Source organism: Lissotriton vulgaris, chromosome 1_1, assembly GCF_964263255.1.
Source record: "Lissotriton vulgaris chromosome 1_1, aLisVul1.2, whole genome shotgun sequence".
In the NCBI taxonomy this organism is placed as follows: Eukaryota; Metazoa; Chordata; class Amphibia; order Caudata; family Salamandridae; genus Lissotriton; species Lissotriton vulgaris.
This window is the reverse complement of record NC_141685.1, coordinates 1,672,665,982-1,672,687,819: the sequence shown is the minus strand read 5'-3', so window position 1 is coordinate 1,672,687,819 and position 21,838 is coordinate 1,672,665,982. Positions and strand designations below refer to the sequence as shown.

The 21,838-nt window shown below is 45.8% G+C and overlaps 1 protein-coding gene across 1 annotated transcript in view; it reads left to right on the top strand.

Moving 5' to 3' along the window:
* LOC147751046 (uncharacterized) overlaps positions 1 to 21,838 on the top strand; it is a 417,403-nt gene that overhangs the window by 93,525 nt on the left and 302,040 nt on the right. The window contains exon 9 of the mRNA XM_086937652.1: positions 2,764 to 2,926. Within this exon, the coding sequence (XP_086793778.1) occupies positions 2,764 to 2,926 (163 nt within the window). The remainder of the gene's footprint in view (positions 1 to 2,763; positions 2,927 to 21,838) is intronic.

The following is a 21,838-nucleotide window of genomic DNA, read 5'->3' as shown; positions in this document are numbered from 1 at the left end:
TATTTGTTTCAGTGGGATCTTATATTAACATAGGGTACTGCTGTTTTTGATCAGGGGATCAGCCTAACCTGGCTGGTGACCCAACCAAAGTGGTTCTCTCACCATTTGTACCTCTTAAGTCTTGACCTCTGGCTCTGTGGCATTTCATCTGAGTGCTGTCTGCGTCCCTTCCGAGGCTGCTGTCAGCTGGTACTGACACCCAGCCTTTGTTTCACCTGATAATGGTAAGTTTGTAGTCAGAGATTGTAAGGAAAAGTAGGCATTGGCCTACCTCGAGATAGATTGGGAACCTGAGTCACTGTGAAGAGGAGGGAATTGCAGGGTTTGCAGTAGGTGAGCGTGAACCACTGCCTTGGCTGCCGTATGATGGGAGCTGGTGGTGCAGTGATTTCCTGCAGAAGCCTGGTAGATTGGGTGACAAATACCGACCACGTTTCATCTGAAAAATAACATAAGACACTTTAGATCGGTTTCGGGGCCTTTCGGCAGCATTAGTGAGGTACAGTGTGCATCCTGGTGGAAAAAAGATCAAAGTGTTTCATGTGTAAGCACTCTCTTGACCCATGGGTGTCATATAACAAGATATTTGTGGCGCAACATAAAACTGTGATGGAATGCGTCATTTAACCCCTTCGAGGCTGATGACGAGCTGGGCTCGTCATGGTGTAGCCTCCTCAAACACTGATGACGAGCCCAGCTCGTCATGAACAATGGGTTTTTTAAAAAGTCAGCATTCCAGTAGAATCAGAGCAGCGCGCATGTGGTTAATCATACCCACTTGCACTGTCCTGCATGGATTTCTGCACTGCACCAGTAACCGAGATGGTCCAGCCATCATCTCGGGCTTACTCCAAAAGAGGAAGCCAGAACTCAACTTCCGGAGTACATCGCAAGTGATCCTAGACTTGTCTGGGGTCACTTGTGTTCCCATTCACAGCGGGCATAGTTTTGCGGTTTGGGATGGGCCATCTCTTTTGATGATGGAGTGGCCGAGCTTGGTTCAAGCATTCCACCCATTGCCTTTTGTGCTGTACACAAAAGAGGTTCTCATCACTGAGACCCCTGACATATAGCCGGGCGGCATCTAGGTAGTTTACATTTAATAAGCTTGTAGAAGGATGCAGATAAGAGGGAGGGGCAGTGGGGAGATGGCAGAGTAGAGAAGTCTTTCTCACTTAGCTACATTTCGCTGTGAATGTCAGGAACACATGAAACAGGGATGTGTCAAAGTTTATTTGTAATGTGATATGGAAATATATAATGGTAAGAAGTTGATACATTTGAGTCAACAGGCACTCTACTGTGGCAGGAAATGGATAAAGGCAGAGAGGTGAGTGAAGTGGAATTTATGCTCCCAACCTGGTTGACCGAGAGCACTGCTCATTGAAGGACAATGGTCCCTTGCTGGGGCTACCAGAGGGCATCCTGAAGGTCAATTTGGAGGGGGTTTTAGAAACCTTGACACCACTGCTGTTTAAGAACCAGAAGTCTCCAAGATATTATGGTGGGCAGGAGGCACGACTCAGGGCTATTTTGCAGTCGAAGGTAGGGCCCTGCCCCGTAACTTCATCAAAACCTGGGTATTAATAAACGTTGTTCCCATAGGAAGTCCACGGCAACTCATTCTTTTTTATTCTTTTAACTAATTTCCACAGTGGTGTCTGACAAACCCTATTGCAGTCTTGCGTTTAAGGGACTAGGAAACTTCAGACTTTGTATTTACTTTTATATTGTATAAAAACCTATAAATGTAGCTTCCAGAATTGACTCACTACTTTGGATGAAGTTGCATGAGCAAAGTCTTCATGTGTACAGTGGTCGCTCAAACTCGCTTGTTTTCCTCCGATCTCTCTGTCTCTCTGTTCATACAGACATTCCTCCTTTATTTATTTATAAAGTTTTATATAGCGCAAACTTAACCTAAGAGGGTATCAGAGCGCTTTACATTTAGGATCGTTGTGTTAAAATTTACATCAGATGCAAGAGCATAGTAAGATACAGTACACATAAACAATGTTTCAAGACTTTGTAGGAGGGAGGGGAGGAAGGAGTAATGGCGGGGAGACGAGGAGGAACTGTGCCCAAAGTCCGACTGATCCGACCTTACAAGTCGACCAGGGCTCTTCGCTCGGATGGAGAAAATCTGGCCATTGTTCCACGAGTGAGGAAAGCACGAACAGGAGGCCGACGGTTCTCACTGAATGTGTCAAACAAATGGAATGCCCTTCCTAGAGAACTTCGAATGGAACCGGATCACCTGAAATTTAGAAGAGCACTCAAAACCTTTTTGTTCCCTACCATCCCCTAAACCTTGCTTCTCGCTTGAGTTCACCAGGTTCAGATTAGGATTAGCGCTGGGACGCTCCAGGGCAGCCATGCGCTCTACAAGTCCAAATCAAATCAAATCAAATCAAATCAAATCAAAGTCCGGCTGGGTAGGTGACACTCAAGGGGGAAACCAAGGCCAATCTCCTCATTAGCTGTCTAGCAGCTCCACCGGTCATCAGCCATGTTGCTCAGGTCTCAGCGTTCAGGAAAACCAATTTTTAGTTTATTTGATTTGCGGAGGTTATATAGCGCTGTCTAGACCCGGAGGTATCAGAGCGCTTAACCAGAGGATTGTTGCATTACAGGGTAAATGCTCCTCCATTATCGAAGCCCGCTTCCGACACTCGTTTCTGTAGCACCTTTCTGGCAGTACCTGGAGATGTTCGGCACCTCTAGAAGGGTGGTGAAGTCATTGGTCTCTCTGTAATGTTTCAGGTACATCAACACCATCCCCCCAGAGGACTTCCACAGCATTGACCCGCAGAAGGTGCCGCGTGCTATGGAGCAGTACCTGTTCACCAAGTTCTGGGAGAGATGGGAGCTCGGGCGGAGGCGACCACGAGGTCTGCCATTCAAAGACCTGACTAAGCCAGAAGAGGTGAGTTAGGCACTTGGGAGCTGCCTCTTATAAACACACCTTCAAAGTTCACTACAGGCTTTCCGGAAGTTTCTCATCTGTTTTTTTTATATACTGTGTGTTTTCTTTGTTTTCCATGGTACTCAGAAGTTTTATGACCCTCGTTGAAGTAAAATGGATTTCAGGTGCATGTTTAACCTGACTTTTTATGGTACCATAAACTAACATGATCACCTTGTTAAAACAGCACAGTCAGGAACACTGTGCACGGTCCAGGCACCATATACGGGTGACTTGTGGATTTTATATTTAAATACAAAAGGCGTCAAAATCGGTGAACTAACAACTGCGCAACGCTCATTTTGAGGCTTAAAATACTCAAGGCCGGTCACAATTACTTTGTTTGGCTCATGTCACAAACTCTACGCTTGCCCACTTCTGGTTCTCCTACAAATTAATTTTTGGGAACATCAGGTAGGCCTTGTGTTTTTGTAAAACCTGTTTCTGTACACACAGCATGTAGAGCTGCAGAGCAAGCTTCCTTCACAGATGGCAGACCCACCACATGAAGCTAAGGTGCACCTTGAGCAGCAGTAGTGCAATCCTCTCAAGTCACACACAGACACACCTCTGTTCTCCTGCTCCTTGTCCACAGACACACTCCCTATCTTACGCCCTGCATCCACTGCAGACGGTCCATCCTCCACATAAATACTCACTGATCCTGAAGCTGGAGCACTCTGGAGCCTCCATGGTCTGGTAACGCAGGCGGGCAGGAACACAAGTGCACAGATTGGGGAGTGAAGCAGGCAGGGGCCAGCAGACGTCTTACTAGTATGATGTGCAGACTATCAGGTTCCTAAAGGAGGGTAAATTTGGGCAATGCTGGCTCGCTGCTCTCTCCCATTCCTGTGTTGTCTCTGTATTGGAACTTGGAATGGAATGGAATGGAATATGTTTTTGTAAAGTGCGATAGCTACCCGCAGGCGTCCTAGCGCTATAGCTGAATACAGTTGGGTGAGGTGGGTCGAGGTTATTAAGCGTTGCTGCTAAGTTTTCCTCTCACGTATGTGTGACTTTTCCAGGTTTTCTGTGTTCCTATGTGTGACATTTTAAGCATAATGGGGGACGCTTTCACTGACACTGTTATGTTCATTTAATGAGATAAATATCAGAAATGCCCATTTTTTTTGTTCATTGTAATGTCTACAAATTGCCTTAATACCACAGCAGTGTTCCTGAAGTGTCTATGCAAGGTTACTGCCCTGCTTCCCTGAATGCAAAGATGCTCTTTTATGAGTTCTTGCGTCACTTTTGCGCCGCCGGTGCGTCACTTTTTGTGACGCACAAGTGGCGTAAAAATGCACCATGTTCCGTCATATTTGCAAAGTGACACATCTAGGTAGATGCAGCACTTTGTATACCCCTGCGCCACATTATACCTGTGCCAGGTATAATGTATGCAGGGTGGGCGTTCTGATGCAAGTAAGCCTCGTAGAAGTGGCGCAGTGAAATCTATGAGATTTCTGTGCGCCACTTCTAGGAAGCAAATGTATCAATATCTTACTCCTGCCTCACAGCAGGCATACTGATGCAGGTACATTGAAATGGGACTTGCCCAAGTTAAATGACCCATTGCTGAAGTTGCGTCACTTTTGTGACACACTCCAGCAATGCATCAATTTTGTGCCTACAGAGACGTCAGAAATACTGACGTATCCGTAACTCCTTGCTACGTGATGCGTATTATTATAAATTTGACGCATCCAGCATGTCGCCAGGAGGGTGCAATGAAATGTGACACATCGCTGTTTTCACGCAGCGATGCAGCAGTTTTCATAAACGAGGCCCAAAGTGTTTAACTAAAAAGTCAGATATGGCTGAAAATGTCAATTACATAAGACATGGCAACGTGGCAGCGTTGTCCTGGACTCATCACTTCCCTATAATGATTGACTGGAGTTGATATTGGCAATGGTCTATGAACATGGATTGAATAATGTTTCCCATCGTCTGAGAAAAAGTATCTAATGTTACAAGTTGTTATAACTAACTTTTGCCAGTGTTTAAAGCCACCAGTGAAGATTAATGTAGAAATCTAGCAGCCAGTACCCATGCACACTGATAGAGCTGTGTGTGGCCAGTGAAGAAACTAAGGGTGCCCAGCGCGGCATGAATTATGTGTGTTGGCATAGCGGTGCGTGTACATCCCTGTGAGGGAATAGTACAGGTGCTGAGAGGCATGATTGAGCCCATCTGTGGAGCTGTGTATGTCTGCCTCTGAAATGGAATAGCAGGAGTGGCACAGCACAGTGCATGGCTGAGGAACATTGGCATGTCTGCCCAAGTGTCCCCCAGTATCTAGAATAAACTTCTGTGGCCCTTGGGTAGCCAATGTAGAGTTTTCCCTCCTGATGTATAATGGCTTGGATCCCTGCACACGGGGTTTTAAAGTAACCCAGCCAGGCATCATGGTGGTCTCTATCACTGCGCCCCTGCCCTTCATTGAGAAGTATGGGGGCAGAGAAACAGTTGGTACTTAGATTGGCACGCTTGAAAGACATGTACTTGTCAAATGGAAACTCACATGTGATTGCCTTTAGTTTCAGGGCAAGGGGTTTACGAAATTAAGCGGGGGTGCCAAACCTCATCTGGAGGGCAACTGATCCAGCAAAGTGGGAAAAAAACAAAAGTAATTCCACTCAATATGTAAAGGTGAGAACGCATATCCAAACATGAACCAAGGACTCTGGGAGGGTTATTTATTCTTTCTTGGCTACAGCAGAAGCGTCTGAATTGAAAGTTGATATAGCTGTGTACCGAGGTCTCTGGGAAAAAGCAAACAAAATACTATTACATCTTCCTATTGAGCTTTCCTTTTAATCTATTTCTTGATTTGATAGGCACAATATTAAAATGTAGTACAGCTCTTTATATTCTCTGCTTTTCCCTAAACAAGTGTGCTGTTTAGAAAAATTGTGTTTCTTAGCATTTATAACCTATAGAATACTGCACAAAGTAGAATATTTTAGAAGATAAATTGTGCAGGAAATATTACTGAAGTTTTCTGAAGACTTTATTTCCATGTGAGTGACCACTGTTTGCTGAATGTGGGTAAGAGGGCAGCAGAGAGCGCCCCTCATGCTTACTACCCGAACCACAGGCTGCCGCTCTTAAAATGGCTTGTTGATATGTTAGTTAAGTGGATCAAAGGCTTGAAGACTCACAAAACATTTACGAGGGCTTGATAAAATAAAAAATAACAGACTTGCAGGAGCAAAATCACCCAAACGTTGCCATCGTAAATGATGAGAGAAATCACAACAAACAGGTGGAAAACTTTTAAGTTTGCAGTGCACATCATAAATCTGGTTCATTTACTAATCCAACAGAAGTTTCACCCCAATACTTTTGCGTGTGTTGTGGCTTCTGAGAGCATGCTCCCTGTTGATATTTGTGCAGAAGGCTATCAGCTCACAGAAAAACCTACATGGCTGGACAGCGGACTCAGATGTATGAGATGTGTTGGTCTACAGCCAAAGATACAATCAGACCATGAGGCTTTTGTTTACCAGTATGAATGTTGCTCTTTTCTGTAGCTCTCTTGAGATTAAGGTTGGGCACTAGTCACTCTCCACTTCTTTGTGTGTGAAAGACAAACAATGTGTTTGGACTTGTCAGGTCTGTGATCATCTCACTTTTCCGTCATGCGCCATCTATCAAAGTATCACAACTGGACAAGCATTGCAAAACAACGGTGTGTTTATTTAACATCTTTTATTTTGCTGAAACCACACTCAACGGGTAGCAGATTCCATTCAAGTATCATAACTAGACAAAACCCATGATGAATTGTGACCCTACTTTGATCACCTGAAAGACGGAGCTCTCTGGTTGGCTGCTTTACTAGGTTACGAGTTACTCAGCATCTTCGGTTTGGCCTCGTGGGAAGATATGCTGCTGTTTTGGTTGGTTGTGGTGCTTGAGGTCTTTAGTTCAAATTTGAAGTGTCTTGCTGTGGTACGGTCTGCCCTTGACATAGGCCTACACGAGTGCGCTCCTTTGCGGGCGTGGAGGTCTGACTATGCATTATGATAACTATTGTGTCTCTGCTCCATTGCTGTAGCTGCAGAGAGAGGAAATGAGCAATCTCAGCGACTCAAGAGTAATAACATCTCACATAGGACATTACCATCCAGCATTACTCCCTCATTGGCAATACAGACCCAATCATTGCACAAAGGCAACCTTGCCGCTCAGCAAACCTCACAGTTGTCTAACCATTCTTCCATATTTCTCAATATATATGAACCTCAAAAGCCACCAGGAGATCATTCAAGGCCACTTCTTTAGAAGTTGTATCTTAGCTTGATTCAGTTAGCAGACAGTTCAGCTGCGAAACTTTGTCCCTGGGTTCCCTCCCTCCTCGGTAGAGGGGTCACACGCCAAAACCCCTAACAAACCTGAGTGTGGAGTGAAAACTCCCACTCTTCCAGCAACCTTCTGATCAGCTTCTAATCTCCTCCGAAGCCGGTTGACAACCACCACATAACACTTTTCTGTCTCCTCTTATATTCTGATCAATCACCTTGATTTTTATCGTAAACCACCACACACTCCAAATAACATCTGTTGTGTCCTGTCAGGTTTACAGAGATATGTATTGTGCTCTGAGGCCGACAGCATGGTCTCACAGTACTTTCGGGCCCTAGTATTGAGTGCTCACTCGCAGACTAGAGTCTGTTTTCTGATTGATTGAGTTCCAACCTCAATAATGCATCAATTATAAGCATGGGCGGAAAATCCGTTCCGCTCGCGGATTTTGCGGATTTTGCGGATTTTCGGTAAATTTGCAATCAGCGAACTCTCGCAAATTTACCGAAAATCCGCAAATTCGCACGCAGCGGATTTTTTGCTTGGTGATACAATATTGCGGCGTGCGGCGTTCACTTACCGTCATTCAGCGTTTGCCGAGTTGTTTTTCTCAATATTTTGTGAGTGCTGCGCCATTTTGGATCTTGCTGTGGGATCCCGCGGGAGTTTGGCGACGCATAGTGAGAGTTCGCAATTGCGAACATGTAGATGCGGCGGGCAGCAACAATCCCGCACTCGCGAAATTACAAAATTTGCAATTCTGCACAAGAAATCCACCAGCAAGCAGCATAAAATGATGATTTTTATTAGAATAACTCCTCAGGTTGACATTTGCCTGCACTTTTTTGGATTTGAGGCCTTTTTGACTTTCTTTGGATCACTTTTGGATTAGAAATCAACTTTCACAAGTAAGTTTGTTTGGGGCATTACTGTTGCTGTTCTGCAGAAAAACGAGTTTTGCAAAACTGAAAGCACTCAGCAGGTGCAAAAGTTCACTCATCATTAGTAACCATTCCCTGTAGTGCTTCCTGAGGGGCCCCTCCAGAGTTCAGTTGCCTACGTTTGTTTGGGGCATTACAGTTGCTGTTCTGCAGAAAAACGAGTTTTGCAAAACTGAAAGCACTCAGCAGGTGCAAAAGTTCAAAGTCATCATTAGTAACCATTCCCTGTAGTGCTTCCTGAGGGGCCCCTCCAGAGTTCAGTTGCCTATTTGCAACTATTCTATGACCCTGCTCTGACCCTCACAGCAGGCTCATAGAATAGCTACAAGTAGGCCACAAAGGTCCTGGGAAAAAAATTGCACTGCAACAGAAAGCAAATTACAGATAAGGAAGCAGGTGCCAGACAGGAACTTTAAATTCAGTGACACATTAATCAACCCCAAATTAATTCATGTCAGTTGAAGCAGGGCAGGTGTGCCTGCTTCCCCCCCCCCCCATAATCTACAGTGATGAATCAGAGGGTGGCAGTGATGTACCAGAGGGTGGCATGGGTGAATAAGAGGGTGGCAGTGGTGAAACAGAGGGTGCTGTGAACCTGTGATGATGAACCAGACGTAGAAACAACAAAGTCGCGACCGTTGCGAGCCGACAAGTAAGTTCGCAATTGCGAACTGGTACAAAACTCTCGCGAACTGGCAGAAACCCTTGCGAACACAAAAAAAAATCCGCAAATTCGCGAGAATTCACGGATTTTGCGGATTGCGAGTTCGCAAATACGCAAATTCGCGAATGCCAGATTCGCAAAATTCACCCATGCTTAATCAATTACCTACTGGTAATTGCATTATTCTGAGTCCTACTCCCTTGCTTCTATTCATTACACATATGAGGCATCCCTGCCTAACGGACACCAATTCCACATAATATAAAACATTTTTATATAAAGCCCCCACCCCCTCCAACCTCCCCTAATACCACATAATCGAAAACCATACCAAAAGGTTGGACTGGACTACCAGGGAGGGAGGAAGGGATGTAATGAATGGAAGCGAGGGTGTAGGACTCAGAGTAATCGATTACTGGTAAGTAATTGATGCATTGCCTCCTCTTCCCTTCCTTGCTTCCCTTCATTGCACATACAAGGTGTACGAAGCCAAAGAGGACAACCAAATTGGATATGCTCAAAAACAGGTTTATTAGAAAAACACTGTCAAAGGAGCCATAGCGGAAAGAACCCTGGAACCAAACATACTCAGAACGGTCAACATCCGACCTCTCCTAAATATGGGAGCATAATCTGGACACCTTGGCATTGCCCACATGTGCAAAAAAGTCCACCACTGGAATATCCCAGAGCACTCTTAGCATTACAAACAACTCCGGACGAAGGCAAAAATCCACCGATGACGGGATGGCTCTGCTGAGAGCTTACGCCAGAGAATTGGACACCCCCTCAATATGAATCACTGAAATCGCCCACAGACGGGACTTCGCCCAGCATAACAACTTCTCCTCTGCCAGAGAAGGGGACCAGTATCAGGGAAGAGAGGGGGAGATTGTTAGGGATCGAGCGCAGCCTTCTTTTCATGACCATGCCTGTGTGATCACGTGACCTGCCTGGTAGAGTTATATGCTGGTCACTCCCTTACTACAATGCTTGGTATCTATTCGTTTGGTTCCTGGTCCTGGGCTCTGGTTGTGACTGGAATTCCGTATTATTGTTGTGCTGTGCTTGCGGGCTCGTAGGCACAGACATAGAAACCTTTGTCCTTTCTTCTTTAGTCCCCGTCTTTCCCGTTTGTTGTTTCCTTTGACCTTTCCCCTTACCTTGCTCTGTTTGTTATGGACATTTTAGCCCGGACGGGTTTTTGGTGACTAGGGCTCCAGCGCCCGTTTTGTTTTCCCCGACGTTAGCAGCAGTCTGGTGGGATTGCTGTTTGTGGAGACTTGTATGAAAACAAACAAACTGTGTAATTCACACGCAACAGACTTCCGCGTCCTGTGATACTATCCACCTTGTTGTGCTGGGCGGGTCAAGATACAGACGCTTACGGATTCAGCCTACGCAGCAGCGGGAGCGGTCTTCGCTGGATGTTTGTGCTGGGTGTTTTCCCTTCCTTGTGCTCTATACTTTGAAGACATTAACTGGGTTTTTTTTCTGTCTGTACGAATTTTTCCCCCCTTACTCACCAGTCCTAAGTAATAGGGAGATCCTTGAATACCCTGCCTATTCCCCCCCCTTGGATTGCCCTTCTGTTATTTCCATTGCCGGATACTTCCACAAGACTCCTGTGGCATCATCTTCGAGTAAGGAGGGTTTTTTGTGTTTACCGGGCATGGTCATGGATGGGGAGGTAGGAGGGGTTGTCACACGTAGTGGAATAGCGGATAACGTATTGTCTGTGTTTTGTAGGTGATGTTAAGTGGAGGCAGTTATCTCCGGCTTGTGACAGAAGTAAGGAAGCAGTCCCGGGGTCCCTTATTCGTCTATTCCCCTTTCCCGCCCCCTGTCCGTTGCCCCTCTGCTGACTCACTGTTTGTCATTCGGTGAGTCGCTTATGGGCAAGGGTAGTGGATCGGGCCATTCTTCGTTCCTGCAGTGTTCGAGCTGAGGAGGAAACCAACAGAGATGATAGGGAGATCAATGCACCAGTATGTGTGCCATCAGCTTGTGTAAATGAAACCTGCCCCATGGAACCAGAAACACTGTGGCCGCCAGATCCCTTTGGACCTGGAGTCAACGAGCCACCACCTGGACCTGCTTGGACAAAAGAGCCAGAATGTGAGACTGAATCTTAGGCACCTGAACCTCAGGCAACGTGACCACCCTCAAATCTGTACAAAATCTTGCCCCAATAAACGGTCCTGGGACAGAACAAGGCAGGATTTTCCCCCGTTAATAAGAAACCCGTGCTCATGCAAAACGTCCATCCCGTGTGACTGAGAGCCAACATGAATGAGTGAGCATGAACCAATCAGTTGTCCAAGTAGGAATGGAGAAAAATCTTCTGCTGTGAGCCAAGGCCACCAAAAGAGCTGACAGCTTGGTGAAGATCCGGGGAGCGAACTTCAGCCCGAATGGCAGCACCACAAACTGGAAGTGGCAGTCCCCTATTGCAAAACACAGAAACCTCTTATGGTCCCGTGCCATGGGAACATGTAGATACGTGTGCTGGAGGTCTATGGAAGTCATAAAGTTCTGGACCCCTACCAATGGAATTGTGGACTGTAACGTCACCATCTTGAAGTGAATGGTCCTGACCCACCCATTCACTCTTTTTAGGTCCAGAACAAGCCTGAACCCTCTGATACCTTTTGAACAATAGAAAGAATGGAATAGCAACCCATTCACTGCTCCTCCAGGGAATAGGCATGATTGCCCTCTTTTCCAAAAGAGCCTGAACCCCGTCCTGAAGAGCACGCTCCTTATCCGGATCCCTGGGGACAGGAGTATGGATGGTGCCCCAGCCGGGTGGCAGAGCGACAAAGTCTGTATGATAAACACTCCTGACAATGTTCAAAGCCCAATGATCCCTCACATCCGAACTCCAAGCCTCCAGAAAATACAACAGCCTCCCGCCCACTGGCCTTGAGGCTGTCCAGCAATCGTTGTCAGGACTTCCGCTTGAAGGAATCAGGCTGCCCCCTGGAGCCTGCCTTCGAAGAGGCCTTCGTCGGCGGGAACCTTCGCCGACAGTCCGAAAAGGGCTTGAAGGACTGACGGGAGGAATAAAAGGAAGATGAGGAAGAAAAAGGATTCCAAAAATTATGGGAGTAGGAAGACGAATAAGTCTTCCCCTTGTAGGGCAGAGCATGATTTTAATCTTTGAAAACTTTGGTGATCATGCTGTCCAGCTGCCCACTAAACAGCATTTTTACCCTCAAACGGAATTTTAAGGACAGAAGATTTTTCAGAGAAATCTGCCTTCCAGTCTCGCCTCCACAGATTCTTCCGTGCCAGAATCATGAAACCAGAAGCCATGGCAGAAGATTTAAGGACATCCAAAGAGATGTCAGCCAATAACTTCGCCTGTTGCTCCATGTGCACCAGTAAGCCAGAGCAACCAGCCTCCTCCTGAATAGCCATGGGTTAGTTTCTCAAAGTTCAATACCAAGGATTGAGCAGCATAAACAGAGTAGATACCTGCCTTCTAAGTCAAATTCTCCGCAGAGGAAGCCTTCTCCAGAGCCCCATCACTTTTTTGTCTGTAGCATCCACTGGAGTACAGTCCTCTGGATTGATCGCCGTACGACCAATCTGAGTGGCCAACATGGCATCCACCTTAACAGAGTGAGGAAGAGAGTCCTCCCCCACCTCAAGAGAGTACAGCCTCTGCAAAAAGCGCAGAACCGAAGAGCGTTCCAGGCCACGCATTCACCAACTATCAAGTCTTTGATGCGACCATGAAACGGCTTAGCAAAAACAGGGGGTTTTAGATACTGGGGAAAATACCCTCTGTCCCTCGGAAAAAGAAAAAGGCGAAAATCCCAAGTTCTCCCGGATATGTTGAAGAATATCTGGAACCTCCTCTCTACGTACAAATGTCCCTGTAGAAGTAGAAGAATGGCTACATTCCAAAGCCGAGGAGTCATCAGAGGGTGAATCCATCTGACCCGCCAAAGAGCGAGAGACCATGCTCTTGGACGGATTCTTGTACTCCAGAGCACGAGCCACAGCAGCCTCAATCATTGGCTGCACCTCAGAAGCCGAGAGAAGGGCAAAAGAATCCACCAGACCCCTGGACCTACTGCCGCAAGAAGGAATGGGCTCCTCATCATCAGAAGAAGAGGACAGCACATGCTTACGTTTGGATGCTCGTTTCCCCACCATAATGACATCCAACCAAAATATTATATAAACATATGTTACATCAAGTGGTATAGGCGTCTAGTGAAGCAGGGATGCCTCGTATGTGTAACGAAGGGAAGCAAGGGAGGGTCGAAGAGGTAATGTAGGTGTGTCCCATAAGCTTCTTTGTCATGTATATTTGTTTTCAAGTGTATTGTATTTATAACCAATGTCACACGAAGTCAACGTATCCTACATAAAAGGCGTCCCTATATGTGATTGATACCTGCTCATTAAAATATATGGTGAAGTAGTGTGGCTCACTGGTTAGAGGCGGCAGACCCGAGAGCAGAGGACGGCCCGGGACCAGGGTTCGATTCCCGGCGCGGCAGGTTTCTGGACCAGGGTCAGCGGACTCGATAATTCTCTCGCCTCGGTGCCCACTCTGATCAGCGATCACACTCGGCAACTCTGGGCATTAGCTTGCCTCATCTTCACTAACGGGCCCACCAGACCGCTGGGGATGCCTGGTCTCACCCTGGAGATACCCATTAAGGGACCATCTCTCAGGGAAGCCAGGAAGGGTTTCGCAGCGGTCGAAGCGCCTTGGGACCCTCCGGGTAAGTAGTGCGCTATATAAATGCCTATACATTTACATACATACATTTACATTTACATATTAGCATGCAAAGGCACTCTCCACACATGCCCACTTACATCTACCAGCCACCCACCTTTGCCTCAAGCGTGCAACGCTGAGAAGCTAGTGTGGTAAATTAGAGGAGGGTCTCTAAGGTTGACGTGCCCGACTGGATGTGGGAATTGAAAAAGAACTGTTCGTCTGGATAGCAAAAAGAACTGATACACAGATTTATAGAAGAGAAGTCTTACTCTAAGAGGCTGGCCTTGCAGCCGAGGAGATGCAGAGCGAGCGTGCACAGCAACAACAACGAGAACAGAGAAGGAACTTTGTGGCAAATGTACAAGCTTCGATCGCCACCACAACGTCACTTTTACCAACGTTGTTGTGGCGATAGGGGCTGCGCCTTATGTACAAGGCAGCTTGGCTTAACGCTGCCTTGTACATATGGCTCCCTTTCACGCTATGGTTACAGCGGCAAAATTAAGCCCAGGTAAATCCTGGTCTTAAGTTGGCAAAACAAGGAGAAATGCATTATTTGTCCTCATTTTTGCTTTTTCCATGTGTGCTACCTTGTGTAGCACACATGAAAAAAGCAAACTGCCATCGTCTATTTATGTACAGGAAGGTGCCCCTTCCTGTACATAAACAAACATTTTTAAAAAATGCCATTTTGCCACTTTCATGTGTGCTGCATGAAGCAGCACACATAAAGTGTCAATGGCATTTTTGGATTGTTTACATGCAGGAAGGGACACCTTCCTACACATAAACAATCCTCCCCTGAACGCAGACACCCTTGCACTATGGTGCAAGGGTGTCTGTGTTAGCGCCATCGCAGGGGTACCCAAGGCTGCACCACATTCTTGTAAATATGGTGCAGCCCTGCGTTTCAGTAGTGGCGGAGCGCAGCGTTAAGCCAAGGAGGCTAAAGCTGCGCTCCGCCATTTCCTTGTACATATCCCCCTTTGTGTACAGAGTGCAGGGTAGAGATCCAGTCCGTTTCCCTTTGATGCAGCAACCAATTAGGATTGAACGTTCTTAACACGTGTCTCATTCAGTGATCTAAGTGCACGATATCTGGGTCATTAATCTGTTCATAAATGGGGTTCCGGATTCTGTTGCTTGATCCCATTGTCTATTGTTCATTCTAAACATCCACTTTTCTGTGTGGCTGTGGGTGTGGGTACCATCATGAGCTTCCAAGCGCCGGCCAGCAGATGGCGCCCTGAGAGCACGCGCTGTTTTTGCCCTACAGGTAAATGCCCATCAATGCAACAACAATGCACATAAATCCATACGCATTTCAAATCTGATTTTAATCCTTTCTAAATGTATTTGTAATCTGGGCGTGAAGGAGGGAAAATGAAAACACATTTAGGGCATTAAAAAAAAACAAATACTATTCTCTTTTTACATTCTACAGAGCTTTCACCTGATCCAGGTGTAACGGCGACGCTATATTCATGGCCGAGTTTCAGATTCCGTAGAAAAGTGTTTTAGCATGGCCAATATCTTTTCTGTTGTTTAGCAATTCTGCATGACATTTTTGCATTGATTTAGCTCAACAACATATGGGCAGGCTTTAAAATGTGGTCAGGGTGGGCAAAGTGGAGTCACAGAAGATCAACTTCTCGTTCTAACTCACATAGGAATTGTTCTTTGCCAGTCAAAACTGGTGAACTGGTAAACAGATTTACAGCAAACTTGACATGAAGAGAAGACATTACTCAGAACAGAAGAGATCCTCTTTTGGTTTGCTTTTGTGCCTGCAAATGCTGTAGTTTATCATATGTTCAAGTTAAAAAAAGGAGCCATACGTGCTCCAAAGGTTTCAATTCAAAGACATTTATACCGTGAAGTTGCAAACTTTGGTTCACAAGCCATACTTGGCTTACAAATTCAAAATTAATATAGATCTATTAGTTTACCCGGATCCCGGTGGTGAGGCAATGGAGGGGGCAGGAGGTTGGGAAGGGACTACGACTAGCCCAGTATATGGTTGTTACACAGAATTGTTTGAAGAGTGGCATTATAGTTTTTTTTGGTCCTGACGAATTCCCCTGAACTCTGACTGGGATCCCTGAAGGGCAGAAACATGTCGACCTTGATGCTACAGGGAGTATTTTTTCCAAACTCCTGTTCAGTCTGTTTTTTTAATCCTGTCCCCAGGAGGCACCAGAATAAAATTGAGCTTCCGCCTACCAGGAGACCATTTTAGTCCAATCACTCCCTCCCTATTTTCACTAATAACGAGATGGCACTTAGCACTCTGTCCCTCACTTTAACACCATGTGCTCATCTATTTCCCCCTAAAAAAGACATCTGCTTTTGAGAATTGTAGCCCACACCAGGTACCTTGCGATGCGGGTGTGAGGAGGGAACCCTCTGATGAAGCATGTCACCTAAGGGGGATTTAGGGTTCTTGTACTAAGAAAAGCATTCTCCTACAGACAACTCTTGTCTGAAAGATTTTTCTTTACATATACCAGACGTACTTCCGTGTGTTTCTACTTCAATAGGGCGCACCATGTGTTTCTACTTCAATAGGACGCAGTACCCCTCTGGTAGGGTTCCTCTCTCCCGTTAGACCCCTTGTATGCAGAGGGAACCGGCAGATTATACATTGCAGCAAGTATCTACCTCAGGCAGGCGCGCAACACCCATTGGACTCACCGGGCTTCTGCCCACCCCCCTTCGTGTGTGGCAGCCCGGGATGAGACAGATCCCGGGCACACACAGAGCCGCACCCGAACGTTTTACAGGTCTTTAAAAGACCATTTGAATGTTAATTAGGCTTTGCAGTTGTTTCACCCCTTCTAAGAGCCCCAGCAACTCCACTCTGCCTACTGATTAAAGGTTCAGCCCACCCCGAAATTTTTTCTTATACCATAAATTTGGCTCTAGTTGCGTCTCTGACCTCAGGTCCTCAGCCCATTCACGAAGTGAAATGCAGGAGCCCTCAGCCACTCCCGGGCCCCTTTCACAGGTACTTTCCCTTTATGTCTGTTAGAGTTTATGGAGTGATGGTGCCGTGAGATGCAGGTGTGAAGCATGTGTCGGCTAATTTATGGTCATTGCAGCGTTATCCCTTCCAGCTGCTCGGCAGTATGAGAGCAGGAGCTCGTCCTCGCGCGGTGAATCATGTCTGAGGGCTCCCGGGCAGCACGCGCACGCTTCCCATTTGCTGCTGACAAGAGACATAAGGCAGAGAGAAAATGGCATCCGAGTCTGGGAATTTTTCTCTTATTTTTCAAAGCTCCTGACTCAGAGTTTTTAAATATGTCATGCAAGAGAGGCTTCCTTTCAGCAAAGAGACTACTTATGAGAGACTGCTTATGACCAAAAAGTTAAAAGGTCAGGAAAAATATAATCTCAACATCCTCTGGCCATCTTGAACGGCCTCTCCTTTGCTCACAGTCTTGGCAGCAGTTTAACTAACTGGCTGCCAAGTGCAGTTTATGCACATAGAGATCTTCTATGCGGTCAGTGGATGTCAGTGTCTGTCTAGCACCTTTGACCTACAGAATGATATCAATGCGCCTTTATTATGTTAAAGGATCTTGTAAAGCGCACGTACACCGAACGGTTTCATGGCGCTGGGGTCCGAGGGATACTACTGCTTGAGCGGCTTAATCATATGCCTGGCAAAACAGCCAGGTCTGTAAGAGTTTCCTAAACTGGGAGGTTGTTAACCTGATGTCCAGAGGGAAAGAATTCCAGAATTGGGGGGCCAGGACCGAAAATCTTAGTCCCCCAAATTTCTTGCAGTTGAAGGATGGGATGACAAAAAGATTCAGATGGGAAGACCTAAACTCCAGAGAAGGAACATAACGATGCACTCGAAGGAAACAAACTCCAGACTGTTGCTAAGAAGAGCTTTTAAGATGATACCGCCCGGCTTAAAAGCGAAGCTTCGGCTACCGGTAGCCGGTGTAATTTTTTCATTAACAGGGTTACATGAGGCCATTTAGGCTGGTGGTAGATTAGTCTGGCTGCCTCGTTTTGCACCAGTTGTAATAGTTTTAATTGATAAGCCGGGATGCCCACGTAGAGTGTATTGGCATAGTCAATGTGGGAGATGAGTAGGGCCAATACCACTTCAGTCAGGGCTTCAGTAGTAAAGAATCTGCTGATCTTCCTGATCCTTCGAAGCTGAAAGAAGAATGAAGAGACCGCTATCCCAATCTGGGCTTTCATAGAAACATCACTGTCAATAGTGATGCCCAGACTTTTGGTTGAGCTCGAGGGAAGTGGGGTGTTTCCCTGTTCGGATGACCAGAAGTTGGAGTTCCACGGATTAGATGGCCTGCAATTAGAATCAGCTCCGTTTTATCGGAGTTTAATTTCACATGGTTGCTGTTCATTCATTCGCTTATGAATCGCAAGGTAGATTGAAATTTGGAGACAGAGGAGGCTGACTGATCGATATCAAATATCAATTGAAGGTCGTCAGTATAGTTGAAGGTGCAGACCTTCTTTTCTCCAAGGGAGTGAATGAGGGGCTGTATGTACAGGTTAAAAAGAAGCGGTGAGAGGGAAGAGCCCTGTGGCACCCCACAGGTCAGTTTCACCTTTGGGGAGGAAAGGTGGGCGAGGCATACAGCTTGAGAGCGATCGTTCAGAAAGGATAATAGCCACTTAAGGGCCTGGCCTGGATCCTGGTGGTGCTGATATGGTTGGCCAGAAGTTCATGGTAGACCATGTCGAATGCTGCAGAGAGATCAAGGAGTACCAGGGCCTGAGTCATGCTCTTGTCGGCCCCCTTTTTAAGTTGGTCTAGAATGGTGAGGATGACGGCCTCTGTGGAATGGGCAGAATGGAAGCCTGCATGGTGGGTGTCAAGGTAGTGAGAATGTTCAATAAAGGTGCAGAGACAGCTAGCCACATGGGCTTCCAGAACGTTAGCTAGAAAGGGGAGGATGGAAATGGGGTGGTAATTCATCAGAGCTAACGGGTCTGTCTCTGTTTTCTTTAAGATAGGGACAATTTCCTCTTCTTTAAATACATAGGGAACAATGCCCTGCTTGAGAGAGTTAGTCAGGAGCGCCATAGGAGGATACGGACTAGTGAGGGAGGTTTCCCTTAATATGTACGGAGGGCAACAATCAGAAGGGGTACCAGATCTCACCTTCCTTAGAAGGCTAGGGTAGGCTACCCTGGTGATGGGGGGAATCTGTTTCAGCAAATGGGGGTTCCTGAACATAGATAGTTAGGCAGTAGAAGGAGAGTTAGCAGGTATGCTAGACTTAATGGTAGCAATGTTTTCAATAAAGTAGGTATTAAGAGAATCACATAGTGCTTGAGTGGGGGCGGGTTTTGCTGTGACTCTATCTGGCTTGGATAGTTCGGCCACAATAGCTAAGATTTCTTTAGATTTGTTAGATGAACTGACTATCTTGTTAGAAAAATATGTGGCCTTGGTTTGTAAGATGGCATTTTTATATTGTTTAAGAGGATTTAGGAATATGTCTTTTTTGTCTGGGGAGTAATTGCATCTTCAGTTACTTTCAGCTAGACAAAGGGCAAGTTTGTTAAGTTGCAGGTCATCGGAGAACCAGCGTTGGGCATCATGGTGTCTGGCTATATTGATTTTCTTAATAGGTGCAACGTTATCATTGGCGATTCCAGCCAAGATTTAATGCTTTCTTCGCGTTTGTTAATCAACTGCTGTTCAGATGGGGCCGTACTGGCCAGAAAAGTGCAGAAGTCCCCAATGTTGGAGTGTCTCCAATATCTTGCCTTGTGGCTCACCTACAAGTTAGGTTTACCTAAGTACACGTTTGTGAGGGAGAATTTTATGAAATAGTGATCCGACCAAGTGCAAGGGAAAGATCATTAGATTGGAGACCATCAGGCTGGATGTCCTCTTTATTAATGTGATACGTCTGATGGCTACTAGCTGGCAGTGCTGCTGGATATATAAATGTCTGGTTTCTGGTAAATATATATTTCTCTGACATTTAATAAATAAATAATAATTACACTTAGCGATAAATCAATTACCACAATCTCAAATTATTATTATTATTACTATTGTAGCCTTGTATCTCCTATTAGCTACAGTGCAAATCCCTGCTGGTGAGTTTTTGATAAAAGGAAAGTGCCATCTAAAATTAAGATACCGTTAGACATGGATGACCAGTTCCAGGAATCAGCTCTAAGTGACCAGAACACTCTTCTGAGTGGTTCATGCATCATGTAGATTACTGAACCCTTTTTTCCACAAACTTGATCCAGTAAAACCATTTGTAACTAGTGAACTGAAATTTTCACCAGGCAGCTCCTTGTAGTTTTGTGGCTTCAAAGTTCTATGCCTAACTTTTTCATTCAGTCGATTTAGTGCTTCCTGTAGGAGCTAAAATCTGAGGCACAATTGAGCACAGGTATTCCATTCACCTAGTAGTTCAGATGTGTTGAGTTATTTAGATTTTTTTTACCACCAGGTCCCTTTGATTCTTACGCTTAGTTCCCCAATGACATAGTTCAAATACCACTTGATTCAAGTATATGTCACAATATCTCCCTCAAACATATAATGATACATAAACCATCTACTGCAAAAATATCAACATCTTAACCCACTGAATAAAACATGATATCAGCTGCAAAAATAACCAAAAATGCCTTCAAGACAAAAATATAAATGGCACAAATATAGAAAATAAAACTATTGCAATAAAAAAAGCATCCTAATTTGGTTTTGTGAAACCCACATTTTCTAGCGTTTAGTATGAAACCAGCATCCATGAGTAGATGCCAACTCTCGTGCAGTGCAGCATTGTGCTCTTCTGAAAACTAGAATGCTGTTGCTGTAGTTTGCATGTGTTGAATACTGGTTGTATGATTTGGAAATTACCTTTTGGAAGCTTTCTGCCTCAGATGATATCTCAAAGTTCAAGCGTTTGTATCTGGCGAGCCCAAGGTGTATAGAGAACATGCTGTATCTCTAGTTGATAATACCCTTTATTCAGTTCAAGGTTAGAGAAGATGTTTGTGCCATTCAGTTGTGTGATCATGTCTGATATGTGTGGGTATGGATGCATTCAGGTCAAGGTTAGAGAAGATTTTCGTATTGAGTTTTTCGGCTGGTGCATGTCAACACACAACCTTTTTGAATGGCTTGAGACCCTGAGTTAGATATTTGCTGCAAAGTATAATCTATCAATTTCCTCTGGATGTGTTAGAAGCCATTACTGTTAGTGGAGATGCTGCTTGTAGTTGTAATTCCACAGATGGTAGATTGAATGTGTTTACTAGGAATCAGCAGTTTTTACATTTCAGTCCACCACTGAATAAAGCCCTGATTCCAGCCTAAAGCTTTTTCCTCTCATGTCTCCGATCATTTCTACCCCTGGAGGCTTCAATGATATCTAGTTTGAGAAGGTTCTTGATTTTCTTTTCTCCACAACTTCCACCAGGTGTAATGTTACTCGCCTCTGCCCTTGGGGAACAGAGCGGATCACTTCATTTATGTGTAGTTTTATGCAGACAGCCTTCATTTTCCCCAGTCCGCTGAACAGCATTGGTAACTTTTGTGTCCCTGGAGGGCTGATTTGTACACTGTAGTTGATGGCTGTGAGCCCCATGGCCATTGCTTTGATGAGGCTTATGAGGCATGTGCCAGGTACTTCTCCTTGCAATATGTGGAGTATTGCTGTTGTGGCCTTTGACTTATAGCTTAGAATTGCCTCAAATGACTCTAGGCTTCGTACAGGGCCGGACTGGCCATAGCTGGCACCAGGCCTTTCCCCGGTGGGCCAGATAGGTGGAGGCTGGATTTGTACCGGTGGGGGCTGGTTTTGTTGCTGGGGCTTGTTTTGCTGCAGTGCTGCAAAATCGGCTCCTTGTTGCAAAAGTGCAGCAGCAGTGTTCCAGCCCTGGCAATTACATCCAACTGTCCCCCGGGGGGTCCCTGAGGCTGGTCGGACGTAATTGCCAGTGCTGGTCTGGAATCCCAGTCCGGCCGTGGCTTCGTAGGGGTTTAGAGGCTGCTGTGCAGGGACCGCTCCTCCATGTGGGTGGAGGAGCGTCGCTCCACTGCTTTCTCGCAGAAAATAGAAGGGTTTGGTTTTGGGTAGGCGGGTTGGCGATCCTGCTTTAGGGCAGGGGAGGAGTGGCTTGCCCACTCAGAGGACGCTGACTGTTTGGTCGGCCCCAGGGCCGACCAAACCAATCATACGCACTCT